This window comes from Carcharhinus amblyrhynchos, chromosome 25 (assembly GCF_965287045.1).
Source record: "Carcharhinus amblyrhynchos chromosome 25, sCarAmb.v2.hapA, whole genome shotgun sequence".
NCBI classification, from domain to species: Eukaryota; Metazoa; Chordata; class Chondrichthyes; order Carcharhiniformes; family Carcharhinidae; genus Carcharhinus; species Carcharhinus amblyrhynchos.
The window spans coordinates 39,653,986-39,679,433 of NC_137348.1; the positions used below are offsets into that span (position 1 = coordinate 39,653,986).

Below are 25,448 nucleotides of genomic sequence, written 5' to 3' on the forward strand. Positions count from 1 at the left end.
CCGGCCCGCCCCTGGACACGGCGAACCCCGGCCCGCCCCTGGACACGGCGAACCCCGGCCCGCCCCTGGACACGGCGAACCCCGGCCCGCCCCTGGACACGGCGAACCCCGGCCCGCCCCTGGACACGGCGAACCCCGGCCCGCCCCTGGACACGGCGAACCCCGGCCCGCCCCTGGACACGGCGAACCCCGGCCCGCCCCTGGACACGGCGAACCCCGGCCCGCCCCTGGACACGGCGAACCCCGGCCCGCCCCTGGACACGGCGAACCCCGGCCCGCCCCTGGACACGGCGAACCCCGGCCCGCCCCTGGACACGGCGAACCCCGGCCCGCCCCTGGACACGGCGAACCCCGGCCCGCCCCTGGACACGGCGAACCCCGGCCCGCCCCTGGACACGGCGAACCCCGGCCCGCCCCTGGACACGGCGAACCCCGGCCCGCCCCTGGACACGGCGAACCCCGGCCCGCCCCTGGACACGGCGAACCCCGGCCCGCCCCTGGACACGGCGAACCCCGGCCCGCCCCTGGACACGGCGAACCCCGGCCCGCCCCTGGACACGGCGAACCCCGGCCCGCCCCTGGACACGGCGAACCCCGGCCCGCCCCTGGACACGGCGAACCCCGGCCCGCCCCTGGACACGGCGAACCCCGGCCCGCCCCTGGACACGGTGAACCCCAGCCCGTCCCTGGACACGCCAAACTCCGACTTGCCCCTGGACACAGTGAACCCCCCCATCCATTACTGGACACAGCAACCCAATCCCATTTTCCATTTCTTATTTTCTCAGGCATGTACAAACATGCCACTCATGTTTAATAACGCAAGTCACAAAGTTAACACTACAGTGCTGCACCACAACAATGCTACCCACAGCCATCAACCAGAGCTTCAAACCATTCCAATGGGCGGTAACTTCTGCGGAGTGTCAGTCTCTGCTGGATTGCCACTCCCGACACCTACCCACGCTGGGATTCCACGGCTCCAATCTCCCCCAACCTTCGGCACTCAGGTTGGCTGAGTCAGGAGCAGGGCAGCGTGCCCCCAGGGTAGCATTGGCCTAGAGGGAGGGGAGGCAGTTAGGGATTATTGTTGGCAAGTCCCCTCTCCTGAAGGGGTGTGTGTGCACAGCTGGGGAGGGGGGGGCCCTCCCGCAAAGCTAGGTCCGGGTGGTTAGACAGTTGTTGTGTAGTTAGAAGGGATTTTCTCTTTCACTGTCAGGGTGAGATTGGCCGACCGGATTTAAAGTTTAAATCGCTTCTAACCAATCGTTTCGAGCTCAGCACAATTGCCAGGTAAACTCTTACATCCCACAGGGATTCCCCAGCGCATTATTGGGGTAACCCCCAAACGTGACGCTAGGGAACCAAGAAGCTTTGGGCCAATATGATTCACACGGTAAATACATTGTGACGTGGCACTCATCCATTCTGACCAAGAAACTCCCATTCTGGCTTCCATTGCTGGCCTGCACTGGATTTTGCAAAGAAAACATCACACGTCTTTCAACTGACTGCAGCCCATCAAAGGGGACAAATGGAGAGTGAATTACATTCCCAAACACAATCGGACATCTTCACATGCCATCATCAGTGGAGGACAGGGATCAAGTTCAACTGTAATGGTGCCAGCCTCCCCCCACCGCCCCCCAGCTCCCTTCTGGTGCCTCTTCACTTATCGCAGCCCATTGGGTTCCTTCCCTCTGTCCACCACTGCTATGCTCATCCCCCAACCCCCACTTTATCATCCTCACCTACAACCACCATCTCTAACCACTCTTTAACCTTCCCAGTCACTTGGTTCCCCCCCCCCCCCCCCCCCCCCCCCCCACCATTCTAGAGTTGAACATCCAGCTAATCTTCAGGAGATGATGGTGGGGGGGGGGGGGGGGGTGCAATGAAAAGCTAAAAAGTAATAGCCCCATAATGTACCCACTAATAGGAAATGGATGTTTGCACAGAACAAATGCCAAGCGGCACGGTAGCACAGCGGTTAGCACTGCTGCTTCACAGCTCCAGGGTCCTGGGTCCAGGGTCCAATTCCTGACTTGGGTCACTGTCTGTGTGGAGTTTGCACATTCTCCTCGTGTCTGCAAGTGTTTCCTCCGGGTTCTCTGGTTTCCTCCCACAGTCCAAAGCTGTGCGGGGTAGGTTGATTGGCCATGCGAAGAAATTGCCCCTTAGTGTCTAGGGATGCGTAGGTTAGAGGGATTAGCGGGTATAATATGTAGGGGCATAGGGGTAGGGCCTGGGTGGGATTGTGGTCAGTGCAGAGTCAATGGGCCAAAGGGCCTCTTTCTGCACTGTGGGGTTCTAAGTGCACCCATCCTGCGACTAAAGTCATCGACTGTAAAAGGAGGAAAGGGCAAACGTGTGTTTGAAGATAATGAAACTCAAAACTAGTTGCAGAAGTGAACAGAAAATGCTGGAAAATCTCAGCAAGTCTGGCAGCAGCTGTGACAAGTGAATAGAGCCAACGTTTCAAGTCTGGATGACCCTTCATCAGAGCTGCTTCTGCAGTATTTTGCTTGTATTTCAGAAGTGAACACTGGTCACGTGCATCCTTCAGGGAGAACGTCATTGCAGCCCGGCTGAAATGGAGGACTCCATGACGACCATCGTCAATCATACCAGCCCCTCGTATTAAAACAATATTTCTATGCACCAGTGGGTCAGCCTGCCTCCTGGTTATTAATGTACTACTGTATGTAAAGCAATAAACAAGCACTGGGGAAACAAGGCCATCTTTAATGAAAATTTCATCTCAGGACCAAAAAAAGTGATAGCAATAAACCAATTTACCTCTGTGGCTTTCTGCTTCCTTTGCACCATTATTTATACTTGTCATAAAATGCAAGGATAATCAAAAATTTCTTCTTGATCAAAGCCACAACTGTAGCAGAATTTTATAAAGGAGAAACGATGCATTATATTATAGAATTCTTCAGCATCAGGCCATTCAGCTCATCCTGTGCCATCTCTCTAAAATAACGATCAAATCTTTTTTATTCTTACACAGGAATGGATGGCACGGTGGCACAATGATTAGCACTGCTCTCTCTCTGACCTGGGTTCAATTCCCAGCTTAGATAACCATGTCTGGAGTTTGTACGTTCTCCCCATTTCTGCGTGGATTTCCTCCGAGCACACCAGTTTCCTCCCCCAACCCAAAGATGTGCAGGTTAGGTGCACTGGCCATTGTAAATTGCCCCTTAGTCCGGGGGATTAGCAGGGTAATTGGGGGGGTTACAGGGATAGGGTGGGATTGTCGTTGGTGCAGGCTCAATGGGCTGAATGGCCTCCTCCAGTACTGTAGGGATTCTATGATTCCATATGTATGTCACTGGCAAGGTCAGCATTCATTGCCCATCCCTAATTGCCTTTGAACTAAGTGGCTTGCTTGACCATTTCAGAGGGAAGATCCATTTCTGTGGGTTTGCAGATACGTGTAGGCCAGACCAGATAAGCAGAGAGTCATAGAGGTTTACAGCATGGAAACAGGCCCTTCGGCCCAATTTATCCATGCCACCTTTTTTTTTTGAAACCCCTAAGCTAGTCCCAATTGCCTGCATTTGGCCCATGTCTTTCTATACCTAACTGTCCAAATGCTTCTTAAAAGACAAAATTGTACCCACCTCTGCTACTACCTCTGGCAGCTTGTTCCAAACACCCAAGACTGTGTGAAAAAATTGCCCATCTGGACCCTTTTGTATCTCTCCCCTCTCACTTAAACCTATGCCTTCTAATTTTATACTCCCCTACTTGGAGAAAAGATACTGACTATCTTGCTGATCTATGCCCCTCATTGAAAACGTGACTGAACACATCGACAAAGGAAGAGCGGTGGACGTGGTTTACGTGGACTTCAAGGCGTTTGATAAGGTCCCCCCATGCAAGACTTCTTGAGAAGGTGAGAGGGCATGGGACCCAAGGGGCTTTGGCCTTGTGGATCCAGAACTGGCTTGCCTGCAGAAGGCAGAGAGTGGTTATGGATGGGTCTTTTTCTGCATGGAGGTCGGTCACCAGTGGAGTGCCCTAGGGATCTGTTCTGCTCTTAACCTTTGCTGCCTCAAGGTGACAATTATTCATGTGTAAAGCTAGATGATGAGGGTCAATTGACTATTCAACTTGTCTGCCATCGACAACAACCTGTATTTACATAGCACATTTAACTCAGTAACATGTCACAAACAGCTTCACAGGAACATTATCAAAGTTGGACAGCAAGCTGCTTAGAAGGTATTCAGCCAGGTGGTCAAAAGTGGGAGAGATGTTTAAGGAGGGAATTCCAGAACTCAGAGCCTCAGCAGCTGAAGCAACAGTCACCAACAGTGGAAAAGCAGGAGTGTGCAAGAGACCGGATATAGAGGAACACAGCTATCTCAGAGGGTTGAGAGGCTGATGAGATTCACAGTGATATGGAGAGGTAAAGTCATGAGGGAATCTGAAAACACAGATGAGAACTTTAAAAACTGAGACACTGATTAAATGGGAGCCGACATAGCTCAGCGATCACAGGGTGATGGACTTGGTGCAAGAAGAATATGGACAGCAGAGCTTGAGATGAATTCCAGTTTATAGAGGATAGAATGAGGGAACAAACCAGGAGTGCACTGGAATAGCTAAACCGGGAAGTAACAATGGCATGAATGAGATTTTCAGCAGCAAATGAAGCAAAGGTGGAGGTGGGTGATGTTAATGAGGTGGAAAAAGGTGATTTTAATAATGGCATGGATATGTGGTTAGAATCAGAAATCGGTCCTGTTCTTGCTTGACATCAGCAAGCACTCAGACATCTCTATATATTTATATAGACCACTGATTCAGGACCAAGGGCAAGAAACCTGGCTGGTTTCTCATCTAAGGGCACTGAAATATTTTATTGTTACAGTGATTAGGATCAGCTAACTTTGCACAGGTCAGCATTCACTGTCCGTCTGTGTCAACTAGGGTTACAACCAGAGACCTTTCAGTGCTACAACTCAGGGTCATATGACCCGGAATCATAAAATGCTTTACAGTTCCGGGGGCCCGCTGGCTCATCTTGTCTGCAAGAGCGACTCAGCTAAATTGGGTGGTGCTACCTTAGACAACACTCTTTGTAAACCGGCCCTTTCTATCCATTAGTCAGTTAATCATAAAGTGCAAATTATCCGGCCCTTGCTTCCACTTGGCAAATGGCAACTTTATTTAAGTGGCATTTTTCCTGCTCAAGTTTCTGATGCAGTAAGAAGTCTGACAACACCAGGTTTAAGTCCAACCGATTTATCTGATAGTAAACTCACAAGCTTTCAAGGTTTACTATCAAATGAAATCGGTCGGACTTAAACCTGGTGTTGTCAGGCTTCTTTGCTGTGTTTACCCCAGTCCAACGCTGGCATCTCCACATCAAGTTTCTGATATCAGACAGAGAAAAAAAACTGAAAATTTGTCTAAACGTTTTACTACATTAATATTGATGAGAAACGAGGTAAAGAGAAGTCCTAAATCCTCAACCCTTTACGCAAGGATGAAAACCTTGCAAACATACTGCAGGCCTGTCAGCACCCGGGAAAGCACATTCTACAACTTATCTCTAACACTCCTCACTCAAAATGGACTACCTCTTCAAGCTCCCAGCACTGATTACAAATAGCAGCAGCAGCACAAAAAGCATGTGCCGAGCGTTAAAATCCAACTTCCTGGGACAGCGGCTAGGAAGGGGTCTTGAATCTGGGCTGGCCACCTTCTCTGTGCACAGACTGGGGGATTGGTAACAAGGCAGGAGCAGGGTAACTCACACTGTTACGGAGCTGCAGCTGTACAGCTTTCCATTGACCTAGATTTCTACACGGATGTACAGTCAGCTGGTATGTCGAATAACCTGGCAAAGATTGCATTTGCTTTGATGACGCTGCTAGAATTTTTCACCAACGTTTTATGTTCTCTGTTTCTTGTGTGCATGATTGCACACGCGTGAATGTAAATATCTGCACATACATAGGCAAACAAAAGAAAGATAAATATATTTGACAATATCGATATCAAAAAGCGCAGTGAGCTCACAACCCCAGCTCGGCCTCAGTTTAAGCTTCCAACTCGCCACTCCCCTCCACCATCACGACTTTGCAGCTTTTCTGCGCGTCACACATCCTGCTTCGCCTGCTGCCTTACCCAGTGCCTACCTGCACCCATTCACCCAGCCCCATACCCTGACCCAGTTCCTCCCCTCTTTGCTGGCTCCCAGCACTCCGCTGGGAAAGGGTGACTTATTAAAACCGCGGATACACAAATCATTTACAGGCATTTCCCAAACACAAGTCACCGCTCCTTAAGATAAAAGCAAAATACTGCAGATGCTGGAATCTGACCTTCCTGTCACTTGCCACTTCAACACCCTACCCTGTTCTTCTGTCCACACGTCCGTCCGAGGTCTTTTGCAACGTTCTAGCGAACCCCAACACAAATTGCAGGAACAGCACCTCATGTTCCGATTGGGCACTGTACAGCCTTAAGGGCTGAACACCGAGTTCAACAACTTCAGGGCATGAACTCTCTCCTCCACCTTCACCCCATTTCCATTTATTTCAATCCATTTCATCTCCTTCAACCATTTTATCATCCTTCATTATTTTCACTTCTCTATTCTCACCCTCCATTTTGCCCCCACCCCCACCTTCAGTGCAACTGCCACATTCATCAGTCTCCTTAACAATCTGTACCTCCGTTCTGCCATTTACACATTCGGATCGCTTTATGGACACTTGTAACACCTTTCTCAGCCTTCTTCATCATCATTTGCATTCCCTTTGGCCAATTACAACACCCCCCCCATCCCCATACTCATATAGAAACGCTTCTGATTTTCTTTCCTCTTAGCTCCGATGAAGGATCATCCACACTCAAAACGTTGGCTCTACTCCCTCTCCACAGATGCTGTCAGACCTGCTGAGATTTTCCAGCATTTTCTGTTTTTAAGCTTGCTTTCAACCCCTCTTCCCACTGCTGGCAGACGTTAACCTCACTTCCCCACCACCACGCTGATGATCCCAGAGTCTGCTCCACTGCTACACGAACCTCTCTCTGCATCACTCCTAGACTAAGCAATGTTCCCATTGCTCCTTGGTCAATGCCACATCCAGAGCTGACAAATCGGATAATACATCTTTTATAAAACCTCCAATGCCCTATAAGAAGCACCGTGAGACATTAGCTGTTAGTATACCGAGTGCAACTCATTCCCATTTTAATAACTTGTCAGAACACCCACCTCAATGCAGAAATATGTGGTTTCTTGATCTGAACATATTTCCAATTCGCTTCAAAAAAATCATTCCAAATTGCCTCAGTGCTTTCTATTGCCCATACTTGGTTCCAGCAGTAAAGTAATTCTAGAAAAAATATTTTATCCATCCTGGTGGCAACTGTAGGTTTAGTTCAGAAATCACAAAGAGCGAATATCTGAATGAGTGCTTTGAGTTAAAATTCACATTGTGTGGTTTATTTAACATTGTATGGAGTAACCTTGGAGCTATTAGATTCACTACAAAGTCACTGTTCCTTCTATCTCTTTGAAGTCATGAAATCCAGTGTAAATGAAACTGCCAACTGATCAAACTGTCTTCATTAACTGGAGGATAACCGACCCCGACCCAAACAAGAGAACATAAGATCTAGGAGCAGGCGGAGGCCATTTGGCCTCTCGAGCCTGCTCTGCCATTCAATAAGATCATGGCTGATCTTTTCATGGACTCAGCTCCATTTAGCCGCCTGCTCACCATAACCCTTAATTCCTTTACTGTTCAAAAATTTATCTATCCTTGCCTTAAAAACATTCAACAAGGTAGCCTCGACTTCTTCACTGGGCAGGAAATTCCACAGATTCACAACCCTTTGGGTGAAGAAGTTCCTCCTCAGCTCAGTCCTAAATCTGCTCCCCCTTAGTTTGAGGCCATGCCCCTTAGTTCTAGTTTCACCCGCCACAATTTAGCACACGATTAACAGAACAGAGGAAGGACCGATTAGGAGAACAAAAGGTTAGTCAAAAAGGTGGGCTTTAATAAGTGCTTTAAGGGGACAGAACAAATTGAGAGGCAAAAAGATTTAAAGAGGGATAAAGTAGGAAAAGGGTGAATGGATTTTGTACCTAGAATATATCACAAACATAACTCTTCCTCATGACTGATCTCCTCAAGCTTATACTGCTCCTGGCATTAATATAAGTTATTTTTTCATTTGTCACATGCTTTAACTCTCATTTTTATAAAGAGAGATAGTTTAATAAAGGCTGTTATTTTGTCGACTTTGTAAATCTGACCTATTTGTGTTAGTTGGACATCGTTACACAGATGGTAGATTATGATACCAGCTTTTGACAGCTGCTGATGACAGATCGTGATACCATCTTTTAAACAGGAAAGACAGCCGCGATTGCACTAGTAACTTCAAAGACAGGGATGCCAGTACTGCTGCAGAAGGGTTTTGAATCGTGACCGGATTAAGCCTGTGTCATGACCGCAACGGCCAGCTGGACAATAATCTCTGGTCAACTCTGAAGCTAAATCATGCCCAGGGAAGGAGGACCTGGAGGTCTGGCCGGAATTGGAACTTTGAATCGCGATTACTGCTGGAGCTCGTAATGTATAAACGCGCACTTGTGTTTGTGTTCTATGAGAAGTCTGGCAGTCCATTGTTACCAGTTCTCCCAAAGCTCTGGAATAAACACCAGAGCTTTGAAATAAAAACCACTGTATTTTGACTCACTAACAGTCTCAGAGGTATTATTTTACCTACAACAAGGGAATTCCAGGCTTTAGGGAGAAGACCAACCCCTGCAGCCCAAAAGCATACTTTGCTGGCCAGGGGTGGGGGTGAGGACGATGGGAAGTCATCGATAAAACCATAACAGCAAACCACAATTGATTTCTGGCCACTGGGAAGACAGCAACTTGCGAGCAGCTTCTCATTTGCCCCTGGATAAGATTCACCAGTAGGAACATTAAGATGAAAGGCCATCGCATCAAGCGGGCTTCAGCAAGCAGCAGTCAGCTCACCACAGAGGGAAAGGTTTCATCCCTTTCCTGTTCTCATTCCCTAATTACCCAGAAATGTAACACTGATGGTTCCTACGAACACAAGTGCATTGTGTCATTATCAGTTTCACCAAAACGTTACTCAAATATTTTCACACACAGAAAAAAAAATCAGATTCTGAAATTTCCCTCCACCAACTGAAATTCGGCCAAGAAAACCTCCCTCTGGTGCTGATAAATTTGTACAATTTCTATCTTTTGCACAAGGTGATCTCTGTATCAGTCAGAAACAGGCTCAGTGCTCACAAGATGAATATATTACGCATTGTGATTATTCAGCAGTAATATTCAGGAATGAGCCAACGTGCTGTTGGCTGCTTCACAACACATTCTCTGATCAGTGCTCCATTTACAGATGTTCTCAACCTGGACGTCTCAAGGTCTGAGCAGAGCCTAGGGTCAGATTTCTGCATTAGCCATCCAACCTCTCGTCATTCTTCCACACTTACTGCCACAAATACTGATTCTGTTCGACACAACATTTCCTAAACGTAATTTGGAAAGCATCATTTTGTGGACATTAAATCAAGGATTGTTCAATGTGCGCCAGGGGTCTCTGGGGGGGCGGGGGGGGGACCAGTATTTGTTGGGGGTTTCTGGGGGAAATCGGGTACTTGTTGGGTGTCTCTGGGGATGAAAGGGTATTTGTTAGGGGGGTCTTCAGGGGTGAATCAGTGCTTGTTGGATCACACTGTGTCATTATACAGTATCTTTGGAGGTTTTAAATATTTTAGCAGGAACACAGGAAAAACGTGCGCAAATATTTGTGCGTGAAATTAATGGGTGCTCAGAACATTGCAACCTATAAATTAGACACCTCAGCGACAGGTTCTGCTATCCTCTGTTTGCAAGTGTCTGTGCTAGCACTCAGTAATGTCCTTTAGGGGCACTGCAGTTCTGAGCTGGGGTTCCCTACACCTGATTCCTGTTCAATATCAGGGGGCCATTAAATTCGTTCAGGACAATAAATACAGCCAATCTAGTGATGCACTCATCCTAAGTGCACGATGAGTATAGTGTATAAACTGCAGATAGATTCAGACAGTGCATTGTATACAGCACAAGCTTTGTAATCGACAGAATCATTGGAATTGTTTCTTACCTATGGCACTGAGAGCATGGCGGAGTTCCAGAGTGAAGGCGGTGATGGGAACATCATCAGACACTGGCAAGATGGCGACCGTGGCGAGATTACTGGCAGGATTCCCCACCGATTCCAATTTGTTGCTCACAGTATGGATTCCCAAGCCACGACCTTACACAGAGAAAATAATAATAACCTTTACTGAAGTTAGCTAATGCAATGACAAGCAAGAGCGTTGACAGTACTGAACCACTTCTCATACCTCCACAGTGCGCTGGAGTTTCTGTTACCGGCAAAGCCCCAAAAGCTAGTGGCATCTGCTACCAGATAAACCTGTTGGACTTTAACCTGGTGTTGTGAGACTTCTTACTGTGTTTCTGTTACCATCAGGGTACAGCTGGAGCTGAGAGGAGCAGTACCATGGTCAATACCAAGCATTGTGCCATGCAGCCCTGTCCAACGTTCTGAGCTTACATCAAATGGGAGACAGTGGTGCATTGGGTCGAGTGGCTGTTTTTTCTGCATGAACCTGGGGCAGCAAATGTGTAAAGGCCTACGTACTGCAACGATGTGATAAACAAGTCCAATCCTGATCACACACAACACTATCCAGCAGCAAGTATACTGGTAGAGGTTTCCTCTCCCTATAGGCCACTGTGATCCAGTAGGCAGTCTCTTTACCCCCCCCCGAGCATTAAAGAATTTGAATGTAATATTTTTAAAGCACATTTAAGACAGTAATCTAATGTTTATGGCTGTTCATTTATAGCATGATAATAAGGTGGTCTCCCGGGGTGGAGGCATTGCTGACTGGTCAGTATTTAATGCCCATTCCTAATTGCCCTCGAGAAGGTGGTGGCGAGCTGCCTTCTTGAACCGCTGCAATCCACGTGGTGTAGGTACACCCACAGTGCAGTTAGGGAGCGTGTTCCGGAATTCTGATCAGAATTAGATTGGTAAATGAAAGTAAGGGGGATGAAACATTAAGGAGCTGGATGGATAAATGTCGTTAGAACCGTTTAGCCACATGGAAGGTAAATCCCTACGTGGACTAGCTCCATGATCCGACCTTTATATTTGTCAAAAATTTGAAAATTATAGGCAGCTAAACAGATTTTTGGCCAAGAGGCAGCACAGTAGCACTGCTGCTTCACAGCTCCAGGGTCCTGGGTTCAAATCCCGGCTCGGGTCACTGTCTGTGTGGAGTTTGCACATCCTCCTCATGTCTGCGTGGGTTTCCTCCCACAGTCCAAAGATGTGCGGGTTAGGTTGATTGGCCGTGCTAAGGAATAGCCCCTTAGTGTCCAGGGATGCGTAGGTTAGAGGGATTAGTGGGTATAATATGTGGGGGTATGGGGTTAGGGCCTGGATGGGATTGTGTTCAGTGCAGACTCGATGGGCCGAAGGGCCTCTTTCTGCACTGTAGGGTTCTATGATTCTAGGGAGTCAAAGGGTAGCAAGGCTGGGCAGGAAGGACACAGTCAAATCAGTCATGATCTCATGATATGGTGAAGCATGTTCGAGTGGATGAATGACTAACTAATGCTGCTAATTAATATAAACACTCATATCTATCTGATGGTATAAACAGGATAGGAGTCCTGGGAGGAGGAGAGGCTCCTATTTGACAGAGTGGGGTCACAGGTAAGGGGGGGGGGGGCGTGGGTGGAAACCACGTTGAGGAGGATGGGAGAACCCTGCGAGGGTGGGGGTGTGGGGTGCTGAACAAGCAGGAAGATGGAGGGGGCAGGACTCTGATCAGGAAGGAGGGGCTACGCAGCAGGAGTGGGAGGACGCAAGGGAGAATGGTGAATGCTGTATCGGAGCGGAGGGCAGCATGATAGAATTGTTCGTCAAGGTGGAGAGTGATGTAAGTTGATTCCGAGACCAGGGTCCCGAATCTCAATAAAAAGGTAACTATGATGGCGTGCAGCATGGTGGAGTGGGAAACGTTACTGAAAGGAAAGACAGTGGACAGGCAGCGGCAGGCATTTAAAGGAACAAATCGGTGAACGCCAGAAGTTGTTTATTTCTACTTAGCACAAGAGCGGTAAGGGAATTGTGGCCAAACCATGGCTTACAAGGGAAATTAGAGATCGCATCAGATTCAAGAAGCATACAAATTGGCAAGAAAAAGCAATAGTTCCGAGGAGCGGGAGCAGTTTAAAATTCAGCAAAGGAGGACCCAAAGGGGAAAACTGACTGTAAAAGTTTTTATAGATATGTAAATAGCAAACGATTAACAAAAATGAATGTAAGGCCCCTTACAGTCAGAAGCAGGAGAATTCTGAATGGGTAATAAAGAAATGGCCAAGGAACTAAACTGATACTTTGCTTCAGTCTTCACAACGAAAGACATGAATAATGTACTAGAAGTTCTGAGGGAAACATGTTTTATTGAGGAACTGAAGGGAGTCAGCATTAGTACAGAAATGGCTTTGGGAAAATTGATGGGATTTAACGTGGATAATTCTCCAGGGCCTGATAATCTGCATTCCAGAGTACTTAAGGAAACGGCCCTGGAAATTGTAGACCCGCTGCTGGTCATTTCCCACAATTCTTTGGGCTCTGGACTGGTTCCTACAGATTAAAGGGTAGCTAACGTAAACCTGCTATTCAAAAAGGGAGATAGGGAGAAAACAGGAAACTATAGACATGTGAGCCTAATGGGGAAGATGCTGGAGTCTATTATCAAGGATTTCATAACTCAGCAATTGGAAAGTTGTGGTATAATCAAAGTCAGCATGGATTTACAAAAGGGAAATCATGCTTGACAGATCTATTGGAATGGCCGTGGTTTCTTTAGGCTTTCAGAAGGCTTTCGACAAGGTCTCATGTAACAGACTACTATGTAATTTTAATACACATAGGGTTGTAGGTAATGTCTTGAGATGGATAGAAAACTGGTTAGCAGATAGGAAGCAAAGAGTTGGCATAAACGGGTCTTTTTCAGATTGACCTGTAGGGTTCTGCAGGGACCTGTGCTAGGGCCCCAACTGTTCACATTATATATTAATGATTTGTTTGAGGGGACTAAATGTATTATCTCCAAATTTGCAGGTGATACAAAGTTGGGTAGGAGGGTGAGCTGTGAGGAGGATGCAGAGATGCTTCAGCATGATTTGGACAGGCTGACTGTGTGGGCATCTGCATAGCAGATGCAGTATAATGTAGATAAATGTGAGTTATCCACTTTGGTAGCAATGATAGGAAGACAGATTACTACTTGAATGGGTGTAAATTGAGGGAAGTGATACTCAGTGAGACTTTGGTGTCCTTGTGCATCAGTCGCTGAAAGCGTGCTGGTATAACAGACAGTAAAGGCAGCAAATGGTATGTTGGCCTTCATAGCAACAGGATTTGAGTGTAGGGATAGGGATGCTTTGCTGCAATTGTATAGGGCATTGGGGAAGCCTTCAGTTCGGCTGCATGGAACCAAACTTAGCTTCACCAAGTCTTAGACTGTGAGCTCTGTACAATGGTATTGTGCGCAGTTTTAGAGTGTGCAGTCATCTGAGGAAGGATGCCCTTGCTACAGAAAGGAGCACAGCAAAAGTTTACCAGGCTGATTTCTGGGATGATCAATTAGCATTATATTCACTGGAGTTTTAGAAGAGTGAGGGGGGGAAATCTCATAGAAACTTATAAAATTCTAACATGGTATGTTCAGAAAGAATGTTCCCGATGGTGGGGGAGTCCAGAACTAGGGATCATAGCTTTGAGGATAAGGGGTAAACCTTTTAGAACTGAGGTGAGGAGAAATGTCTTCACCCAGAGAGTGGTGAACGTGTGGAATTCACTACCACAGAAAGTAATTGAGGCCAAAACGTTATGCAATTTCAAGAAGAAATTAGATATAGCTCTTGGGGCTAAAGGGATCAAAGGATAATGAATGGCAGAGCAAGCTCAAAAGGGACAAATGGCCTACTCCTGCTTCTAGTTTCTATGTTAGAGAGTCTAAGACCACACATTGAGAGATGAACTAAATGTGTGTGCAGCTAAACGCAAGGAAAGTGAGAGTAAGAGGAGAAGAAAGAAAGCAAAGGGTGAGATGGGGAGAGCCATTGAGCAATCAGGAGAGTGAAAGCAGGAACGTGAAAGCGAGTGAGCACTACAGTGAGTGTAAATATGATAGAAACAGAAAACAGGGACACGGGAAGCACTTGCTCAGGACAAAGCGAACAAGCAAATGGAGGAAGTCACTATGAGAGATGCAAAGCAAAAGGCAATGTATGAGAGGAAGGACTTAATATTTATAAGGCTTCTATGGCACTATGGACACCAATGCTTCGATAATGGCAAGCTCTGTAACATTTAGTAAAAATCACCATTTATGCAGGGAAACAAAATGGCTCAAAAGTCTGGCGGAAATGGACTAACGCGAGTTGGCAGGGAGGTTTGCGAGTGAGACACCGGGCAGCCATTGTAATGTTGATGCCCACTATACCGCCAATGGCTCGCAGTTTTGTCACCATTCAGACCATAGGGACACTCTGGTTAAAAGGCAAACAGCAAACTTTGGTATTGCCATCTTGCTGGTTATAGACTTTAGGATGGTTCTGCCACCATCATTTCCAATGAAAGGTGCTTTCAATTGGGTGGATCTAGCGGTGTTTGAACCTTGATGCTCCCTGTCGCCATGTTAACTGCAGCTCAGTAGTAGCTCTCACCTCTGGAACCAGTCTGATTCAGTTCTACTCCTAGACTTTGAGCACATCTCAGCTAACCCTCCGATACAGTACGGAGGGAGTACTGCACTATGGGGAGTGATAATCTGTTTTACTGGTGATGTTTAATGAAGGGATAAACACTGGCCAGAAAAATCAGGGATAATTTCCCTGCTCATCTGCGCGCTAGTGTATTTTGCATCCAGCTGCGAAGGCAGGTAGGGCCTCAGCTGTAGCACTGCCAGTAGCACACCGGACTGTCAGCTCAGATCATTCGATGCTCCAGCCTCCGAAGCGGAACTTGAACCTCCAACCTGCTAATTCAAGAGGTGAGAGAGCTGCTAACAGAGCCACAGCTGACACATGCCGTGCATACCACTGCTCCTTTGGCAGCCCTTTCTGATGCAGTAATATCCTGGCTCAAAGAGAGCAGGCAAAAGGTACAGCCTTCAGTTCAACTGCATGGAACCAAACTTAGCTTCGCCAAGTCTTAGACTGTGAGCTCTGTACAATGGTATTCCCAGGATACCAGCTCCAACCAGAAGAATCTCTGAGTGGTTAGAATTGAAAATCAGAGGGATTATGTTAATCTTGTATATAATCTTGGTTAGACCTAGCAGATTATTGTGCAGAGCTCTGGTCTCCACATTACAAAATAAGGATATAGTGTTACTGGAGAAGATACAGAAAACAATTTGTAAGGATTATACCAGAACTGAAAAGGTTATAACTGTTAGGAATGACTGAACAGGATGAGGCTCTTTTCCCTTAAGAGGCCAAGCAATGACCTTACTGAGGTTTTAAAAATTATACAGGGGTTTGGTAAGGAGGTATTTCTGCTTGACATGGGTTCAAGACCACAAGACATAAAGATAAGATAGTAGCTAATGAATCCAAAGAGCGGTGGGGGAAAGAGGATCTGCAGTAGGGCAAAACCCAGGGAGTGTGGGCCTAAGCAGGAGAAGTGTGTGTGGAAAGGGTTAAACAGACAGCACTGTAGCATCCACACTCACTGCAAGCAGACAAAATACAAATAACTATATCTTAGACTGCATTAAAACAGTCACAAGCCAGATGGGATCATTCCAAGGTTACAACAACCATATGAGAATTGACATCACTTATCAAGGCCTGGAGGAAGCAATGTGCCTCTGATAACTTAATCAAGTATCCAGGAGATGAGACAATTAACACTTCATCAAAATCAGTTTGACAAACATGACATTTTTGATATGGTAAACAGGAGATGTCCAGAAAACGATTAAAACTAAAGCACAAAAGACAATGGAACCATGTAAGATAATCAAAAACAGAATTGTAACCAATTCAAGGTATGATGAGCTAATGTAAATGTAACACTTTAGAACATAGAACATAACAGCACAGAACAGGCCCTTCGGCCCACGATGTTGCGCCGACCAATTAAAAAAGCAATGACCCTCTAACCTAAACCAATCCCTTTCCATCCATAAACCTATCCACGGATCTCTTAAACGCCCCCAGACTAGGTGCATCTACAACTGCAGCAGGCAGGGCATTCCAATCCCTCACCACCCTCTGGGTAAAGAACCTACCTCTGACATCCGTCCTATAACTACCACCCCTTAATTTAAAGCTATGCCCCCTTGTGCTAGCTTTCTCCATCCGAGGAAAAAGGCTATCACTGTCCACCCTATCTAAACCTCTAATCATCTTATATGTTTCAATAAGGTCCCCTCTTAGCTGCCTTCTTTCTAACGAAAACAACCTCAAATCCCTCAGTCTCTCCTCATAGGACCTCCCCTCCATACCAGGCAACATCCTGGTAAACCTCCTCTGCACCCTCTCCAATGCCTCCACATCCTTCCTATAATGTGGGGACCAGAACTGCACACAATACTCCAAGTGCAGACGCACCAGAGTTTTGTACAGTTGCAACATGACGTTGCGGCTCTTAAATTCAATCCCCCTACCAATAAACGCCAAGACACCGTATGCCTTCCTAACAACCTTATCTACTTGATTCCCAACTTTCAGGGATCTATGTACACATACACCTAGATCCCTCTGTTCATCAACACTATTCAGAGTCCTACCGTTAGCCCTATACTCTACACATCTGTTATTCCTGCCAAAGTGAATTACCTCACACTTTTCCGCATTAAACTCCATCTGCCACCTCTCGGCCCAGCTCTGCAACTTGTCCAAGTCTCTCTGTAAACTATGACACCCCTCTTCACTATCTACCACTCCTCCGACTTTGGTGTCATCAGCAAATTTACTTTGTAATGTAAAGGAAGAGGTACAAGAATCCATAAAAACTAATTTTTAGTTGAGTAGGTCGGAAGCAAGCTGTAGTTATAGCCATGAGTTCTGCTCTCCCTCATGCTGTTTTTGTTAAAGCTCTCCATGGTCTCAGAAGACTCCGTTCGTTCATTCCCTCCTATAGGGGCAGGTAATTTTGAGGAGGGAATTGCAGAGCTTGGGGCTGAGACAACTGGAGGCACAGTCACCAGTGGTGGAGCGTTTAAAATTGGGAATGCACAGGAGGACAGAATTGGAGGAACACAAGTATCTCAGAGGGCTGGGGGAGATTACAGAGATACGGAGGGTGGGAGGAGACCACGGAGGGGTTTGAAAACAAGACTAAGAATGCTAAAAATGGAGATGTTGTCAGGCCGGGAGCCAACGTTGGCCAGTGAGCACAGGGGTGATGGGGGAATGGGACTTGGTGTGAGAGTATGAATTTAAGTTTACAAAGGCTTTAAGATGGGAGACCAGCCAAGAGAGGATTGGAATAGGCAAGCCACAAAAACATTCAAAAACAGTGCTCTATGATCAGGGAATACTACATTCTAATTATGAAGAGAATGTAGATAATTGGAAACCCAAATGAGAGAGAGATTGAAAGCCTTGAATTTGGTTATTATGTAACATTACTTTGATTTTAAATAGGCTTAAAGCAAATGAAATGGATGCATTTCAGTCTTAAAGGTGACACCTTCACAAAAGAAGCATGGTAATTAGATTCACGAGCTTCTTTCCGGCTGCAACATCTCTACCTACACAAGTATAACAATGTCTGAGTGGCTCCAGCATTTTCTGTTTGTATTTCAGATTTCCAGCATCCTTAGTATTTGTTTGTGGAATAGTTTATCTGCGAGTTACTTCTAAAGTTCACAGTCAGAGGAGAAGTTGTGCAATTACCAAGAGCCACACCAATTATATCATAAAATCATATCCCTACAGTACAGAAGAGGCCATTCAACCCATCAAGTCTACACTGATTCAGAAAGTAACTTATCCACGCCTTCTCTCCGTTCTACCCCCTTAACCCAAAATGGCTAATCCATCTAACCTGATGAAGGGGCAGTGCTCCGAAAGCTCGTGATTCCAAATAAACCGGTTGGACTTTAACCTGGTGTTGAGAGACTTCTTTCTGTGCCCATCCAACCTACACATTTTTGGAGTGTGGGAGGAAATGGGAGCATCTGGAGGAAACCCGCACAGACACGGGGAGAACATGCAAACTCCTCACAGGCACAGTCGCCCAATGCCGCAATTAAACCCAGGTCCTTGCAGCAGTGCTAACCACTGTGCCACCGTGCTACCTCATGAGAGGAACAAAAAGACCCTCACCCTTCAGTCCAGGTGCCAAACCTCAACCCCACAACAACAGGCAAGATCAGTGGGGAAATTCATGGAATCATTGTGCTATCAACAGAAGAACTTTAAAGATAGAACAGCATTCCTGCTATTTCAATCAACATTGCATATTGTAACCATTGGAATCAACAATACAAGTAGTCAATGAGGTTGGTCGAATCATTCAGATGGGTCGTGTACCCCATCAATATTTTTCCATTAACAATTTAAATGAATTAGAAAGAACTTCTGCATCTCAAGAGAGGAGCTCCTATTTTTTGAGAGCCTATAAAATGATAAACAAAGGCTTTAGGAGCAGGAGTAGGCCATTTGTGGCACAGTGGTTAGCACTGCTGCCTCACAGTGCCAGGGACACAGGTTTGATTCCCAGCTTGGGCCACCGCCTGTGCAGAGTATGCACATTCTCCCCATGTCTGTGTGGGTTTCCTCCAGGTGCTCTGGTTTCCTCCCATAGCCTGAAAGACGTGCTGGTGCTTTGGCCGTGCTAAATTCTCCCTGTGTACCTGAACAGATGCTGAAGTGTGGTAACTAGTGAATTTTCACAATAACTTCATTGCAGAGTTAATGTAAGCCTACTTGTGACACTAATAAATAAACTTAAACGTCAAACTTTTGTGATTCAAGCACCAGAACACCCTGATCCCTCTGTACCATCAAGATTTGCAATCAGTTTTTATTTAATGAGTAAACTGCATTGGCATTCTTCCTGCCAGAGTGAACAAGTTCATACTTAACCCACTTGTACTCCATCTGCCAAATTTTTGCCCATTCACCTAATCTATTTCAATTCCATTGCCAACTCTAACTCCTCCTGACATTTTACTTTCCTACCTATCTTGGTGTCATTAGCAAATTTAGCGACCGTACAATTGGTCCCTTCATCCAAGTCATTGACAAAAATGGTAAACAGTTGAGGCCCTAACACTGATCCTTGTAGTACTTGTTACAGCTTGCAGACCCTAAATTGACCCATTTTTGTCTGCTCTCTGCTTCATGCAAGCTAACCAATTCATTATCCATGCTACTATGTTATTCCTCACACCATGTAATCTTATCTTTGATGTGGCACCTATCCAATGCATTAACATTTCTACAAGTTATCATCTTCTCATTTAAACACAATTTCCATTGGGTGAAGGACTATTCTCCTCTCCATCTCCAACAGCCTGTAAAGGAAAAAAGCTCACCATGCAGTTACTGTCTGTTCAATACACTGGGAAAGGGGGAGAGTTTAGTGCCATGAAAGCCCTTACCTACTAATGGACCATTGACTTGCTGCAGGTTACCGAGGATTTTTTGGCCAAGGAGGTGAATGAGTCGCGTAACCACCTAAAACAAACCACCAATTCATGAGTGCTCACACTGTAAGATCAAATTCATAAGAGACAGCAATTTCAACAGCAAATTGTCTTTATATAGTGTCTCAAACATTACAGAGCCATCCAAAGGGATGTCACAGGTGCTCGTGTATACAAGTAGAAGTTACCTCTCCAAAAGCTGAGGGTAAAATTCCCTGTGACATCTTCTCTGCTTACCACCACCACCAGCCCCCCCAACCCCCCCCAAAATTCAGGCACATGTGCATTGAACCAAAGAAAACCCAGCTGAGAATTTACTGCTCCGCACACTTTTTGCAGCTTTATCTCGGCATTCGTGAGCTTCTCACTCTAGAAGAGTCCAGAACTAGGGGACATATTTTGAGGATAAGGTGCAAACCTTTTAGAACTTAGGTGAGGAGAAATTTCTTCAACCCAGGAGAGGTGAATGTGTGGGACTCACTACTACAGAAATTAGTTGAGGCCAAAATGTTGTGTGATTTCAAGGAGGAATTAGTTCTAGGTCTTGGAGCGAAAGGGATAAGGGATATTGGGGGTGGGAGGGGGTCATTGGGTGGTGAAAGGGATAAAGGGATGGGGTGGGGGAGGAATCAGGATGTGGAAATCAATGGTCAGCCATGATCAAAATGAATGGCGGAGCAGGCTCAGAGGGCCAAATGGCCTACTCCTGCTTCCAGTTTCTAAGCTTGCTGGAGGCCATGGTCTTTTGATGAAAACACAATTATTTACATACCAAATATTAACAGAAGAAAGACCAAGATACAGCTGGAGTTCCTCTCTAAGCTGTCTCTCAGACATCATCTCTCAGTGACATCACTTTGACATAGCTCATTACATGCATGCTGAGTAGCGATTATTAGAGTTAACCCTTTACACATTCTCTCAATTTCTTACAGCACTGATCAAGGTGAAAGATCTTGTTACTGGGAGCGCTTAATACTTCAGACATTGAAAATCTTCATGAAACGTGGTCAAAATATTAAGTTCCCTCTACTCTGCCCCTAAGAACACCACCACTACAATGCAATTCTTCCATTTCAAATACCACCATCCGTGGCAATTTATCAATGTCCAGTTCTGTGTTTTAAGGTCAAACACAATGGGTGTAAATGTAGACTTTCAGACACATTTGGACTCCAAGAGCCAGCAAATAAACAACTTAAGTTTCACCAGTCTGGCCTGGATATAAACACAGGCCGGCACATCCACATTATAAACACAGTGCCAGAGCTGAAAGGCTAGAGTCTCTGAGCAATTGCACAGCCCAGTTCCCTCAAGCTCTTTGCAATGCTTCTTTCAAAGGATCTCTCTGCAAGTGTTTGAAGGAGGTAGATAGTCAACATCCTTTCCCAAAGGTAGGGGAGTCTAGAGAACATGGGTTTAAGGTGAGAAGGGAGAGATACAAAAAGGTTCAGAAGGGCAATTTTTTCACACAGAGGGTGGTGAGTGTCTGGAACAAGCTGCCAGAGATAGTAGTAGAGGCGGGTACAATTTTGTCTTTTAAGAAGCCTTTAGACAGTTATATGGGCAAGATGGGTAGAGGGGGGTATGGGCCAAATGCGGGCAACCGGGACTAGCTTAGTGGTAAAAACTGGGTGGCATGGACAAATTGGGCCGAAGGGCCTGTTTCTGTGCTGTAAACCTCTATAAAAAAGTGGCCCTCCATTCCACTTGACTTGATTTGCAACCATACAGCACGAGACCATTCAGCCCATCATGTCTGCCAGACTTTGAAGGTTATCCAGTTAGTCTCACTCTTCTGTCCTTTCCCTGTAGCCCCACTTTTGTTTCATTTTCATGTTATTTATCCATATTCCTCTTCAACTCTTCCTGGCAGAGGATTCCAGGACACAGTCAGCTGATGAACTGAGTCACCTAATGAAGGTGCACCGCTCCGAAAACTTGCACTACCAAATAAACCTGTTGGACTTTAAACTGGTGATGAGGGACTTCTTACAAGTGTTTAGTATCTGCTTTCTGCTCTGCACGGCCATTTAGCCCAGCTCCAGAATCCAGTAACCAGAATCACGCGTGGAGACTTCACCATGGAAGCACTACTGGGACATTTTACTATAGAAGATGCTTGCAAAAGCAGATGGAATTGTCATCTTGCACTGTTTCACTGCACAATATACTTACAAAAACATTTCTGCTCTTGTGTTTAGAGTGGCCATGCCCTCACCTAGCGCTCACTGCAATCACAGGCACCCGAGAATGCACAATTCTGGAGCACAGCAGTCAAATGTTAATCTATTCAGACTCGTTATTCACTAAGAACTCTGATAAATGTTGCTCCTTTTCAGTGTGAGCAGTGCAATGCATAGAAGTAAACAAAACCTTCAACAATTCCAGCACAGAGGAAAGGAGTTTAAAAGTTCCACACCATCAAATAGAAAAGTAAGACAGGCTTAAAATACAAATATAGCAGGTAAAGCGAGTTGACAGAAATTGCTGCTGCTATCTACATGTTTGATGTGGGAAATTTCTAACAAATCAGTAAGATTTTCAGACAGTAGATATTCATACACTCGCAGGATTACTAGCAAAGAGTTAAACATTTCTTAAAACAAGACTGTAAACTAACGAGAGGATAGGTTACACACGTGTGAACGCAGTAAGGGAATTAAACAAGTAATTATAATTTAAAACATATATGCTGATATTCTAATGTACTTTAAGTATTGGATGAATTATTGTTCACTTTAGCCGAAGGCAGGTTACCACAAGGCTTGACGGTAAAGGCGAACAGTTTGGAATCAAAACCCCAGCAACGGTTCTTATGTGGGAACACACATTGCAACTTTATGAATAGGTGTATTCATTGTCCAGACTCAGGATGGAAATGTGCCCTGAACACGGCATCACGTATCTATCCAGTTTGGCAATGATTCGGTGGCAACGTTCACTTTGACCCTCTAGAGCGTGCCTGGAGTAACTTGGCAACGGGGAAACGACCTTAGCCGAGATGGGAGTTAGCGTCTGGATTTTATGGACAAATGACATATCATTCTGATGGATGATAAAATGCAATTGGCTGAGGTGCATGACAGATTATTATTGATATATGTGTACATTAAAGATGATTGATTTTAAGCTATTGTAAGGCGGGAATGATCGAGAAGAAAACTATGATTGTTCTGTTTAGAACTGTAAAGGCCAGATTTAATCAGAGTGGTCTAGCTGCTCTACCCGAGAGTTGACTCGACCCTCTGATGATCTCCTAGCAGCTGCTGATTAAGTTAAGTTACGTCTTTGGTTCAGAAATACTGGCTTCGAGATTCTTGTATTGCCTGAATTTTCCTCTCAGGACTGGTCACCTTGGATACCTCAGCTACAGTGCTATACTGCATCTCAAATATTTTACCCCACATATACAATCACCAGCAGTCACATAAAATTAGGAACAATTTTAATAACTGCTGGCTTCTGTTAACAAAAGTATAAACAAACCAAGCTATGAAGATTTATATTGCAGGAGGACGCATCCCTTTCCAAACACTGCAGGTTTCACAGTGCTCTTCCATCTCCAGACAGATGAATAGTATACTTCCCATTACTGGGGTTGAAGCCAAGGATGCATAATGTTCACAGTTCCTTTCCAGATGTAATTAAGAAAAAGGAGGCGGCCATTCGATATTTCTAGTCTGCTCTACGATCCAATGACTTATATTTTACCTTAACTCCACCTTCCCATTCTACCTCCATATCTCCTAATTCATTTCCTCATTACCTACAAACCTATTCATCTTTCTCTGGAATATATTCAACAACTGGCTATCCACAGCTCTCTGCAGTACAAAATTCCAAAAATTCCCAAAACTTCCAGTGAAGACATTTCTCTTCATCTCAGTCCTTTTTCTTAGTCTGGGACTCATAGTTCTAGACTCCCCACCTCTCACTCAGGGATTAAAGGCCTCGTTCATTCATCAGGAGTCAGGCTAGTGAACCCTGCATTTTACTCCCTCAGATGCTAATGCATCCTTCGTTAGACAAGGAGGCCAAAACTGCAGACAGTGCTCCATGTGTGGTCCCATCAAAGCCCTATATAATTGGAGTAAGACTTGCTTATGCTCCAATCTCTTTACAACAAAAGTTAACATACCATTTGTCTTCCTAATTACTTGCTGCACCCTGCGTGTTAGCCTCCGGTGATTCAAGGAGGCCAGGTCCTTCTGAATACAACCATTTCCCAATCTCTCACCATTCCTTCGCCTCTAGCTCAGTTTCAGTCTGCTGCCCATTCTCATTGAATCTATTTGGGGTCGAGATAGACATAGTGTGTTGCCCATTCTCATTAGCTCCAAATCAAATAGGCTCACAGTGTGCTGCCCATTCTCATTGTAAATCTATTTGGGATTGAGATAGACAGTGTGCTGCCACTCTCAGTAGTTCCGAGTCAAATGGGCTCAATGCACATTAGTATCCCTCAGTCCCAGCTCCATCTCCAGCTTGTTTCTCAGTGTGTCGTGTGTTCCCTGACATTCTAAAGCATGAAGGATTCCTCAGGTTCGCACACTGCAGGTTCTCTACCAAAGACTGCTCTAGCGGAGTCTACTCCCTCAAAGACTAGGGCGATCTCAACTGTGTGCACGGAAATTTCTGGAACACACGTGCCTGTCATTTTCTGAACACTCTTATTTAGCAAAATAACAAGAGAGGATGTTCAGCTTTCAGCTGAGATGACTCATTCCACTGTTACCAGGGAAACAAAGCCCCATGCTGTGTATGCTGAATGAATGCCTCCAGAAATGTCACATGCATCATTCAAACAAAACTTTTAACCTTTGTTGGTACCAGCTTCTCATTGCAGACCTTAATAACTATGGTGATGAACAAGCAGCCAACCACTGTTGTTAAGATACTAAAAGGTACCCATCAAAGCTGCACTGAGGCCTAATTAAAAAAATGATCATTAAAAATGTAGAATTCAATCAAGAATGAACTCCGTTAACTTTAATCCGTGTTCAAGTGTCCGTATCAGATCTTACAACATAGAAAAAAATGTTATTCAGATCATTACTGGATGCAAAGCTCCCTCAGAACAACTGCTCAGAACAAAAAGCAGAAAACATTACGGGGCGAATTTTCCCACTCCGTTCGCCATGGGAATCAGAACGGAGGAGGGGGCAGATGGACCACGGAAAGTTCCGTAGACCACGAGTGGGATTTTCCAGTTTCAGGGCGAGCGCAGTTGGAAAATCCCGCCCCAGGAACTGGACAGGGAAGACAGTGGAGCCCCTTCCCAAATCTGACAGCAGAAACACAAGCAGAAAAATGGTTCGGCACAGCCGAGAAGGGCCAAAAGGCCTGTTTCTGTGCTGCAATGTTCTTTGGTTCTGAGAGGAACGGGTTTTTTTCAGATGTTCTGATGGGAGGCCAGAACTCTTCATTCACCTGACGAAGAGGGAAAACCTTGAAAGCTTGTGAGTTTACTATCAAATAAATCGGTTGGACTTAAACCTGGTGTTGTCAGGCCTCTTACTGTTTTTCAGACGTTGACAGGCCTTCTCTAGTCAGAGAATATACTGCACAGAAACAGGCCATTCAGCCCAATCAGCTCATCCTGTCAGCTATGCTCAATACCAGAATCCTCCCATCTTGCTTCATCCTATTAGCATATCCTCTGTTCCATGCTGCTTTATGTTCC

General features: G+C 45.6%; 1 protein-coding gene across 2 annotated transcripts in view; it reads right to left on the bottom strand.

The window, feature by feature from the left end:
- Positions 1-25,448, bottom strand: part of pnpla7b (patatin-like phospholipase domain containing 7b) — a 309,370-nt gene that overhangs the window by 156,719 nt on the left and 127,203 nt on the right. For both annotated transcript variants that reach the window (XM_080212442.1, XM_080212443.1), the window contains 2 exons: positions 19,718-19,793; positions 10,171-10,323 (listed from right to left, as the gene is read on the bottom strand). In XM_080212442.1, the coding sequence (XP_080068568.1) occupies positions 10,171-10,323; positions 19,718-19,793 (229 nt within the window). The remainder of the gene's footprint in view (positions 1-10,170; positions 10,324-19,717; positions 19,794-25,448) is intronic.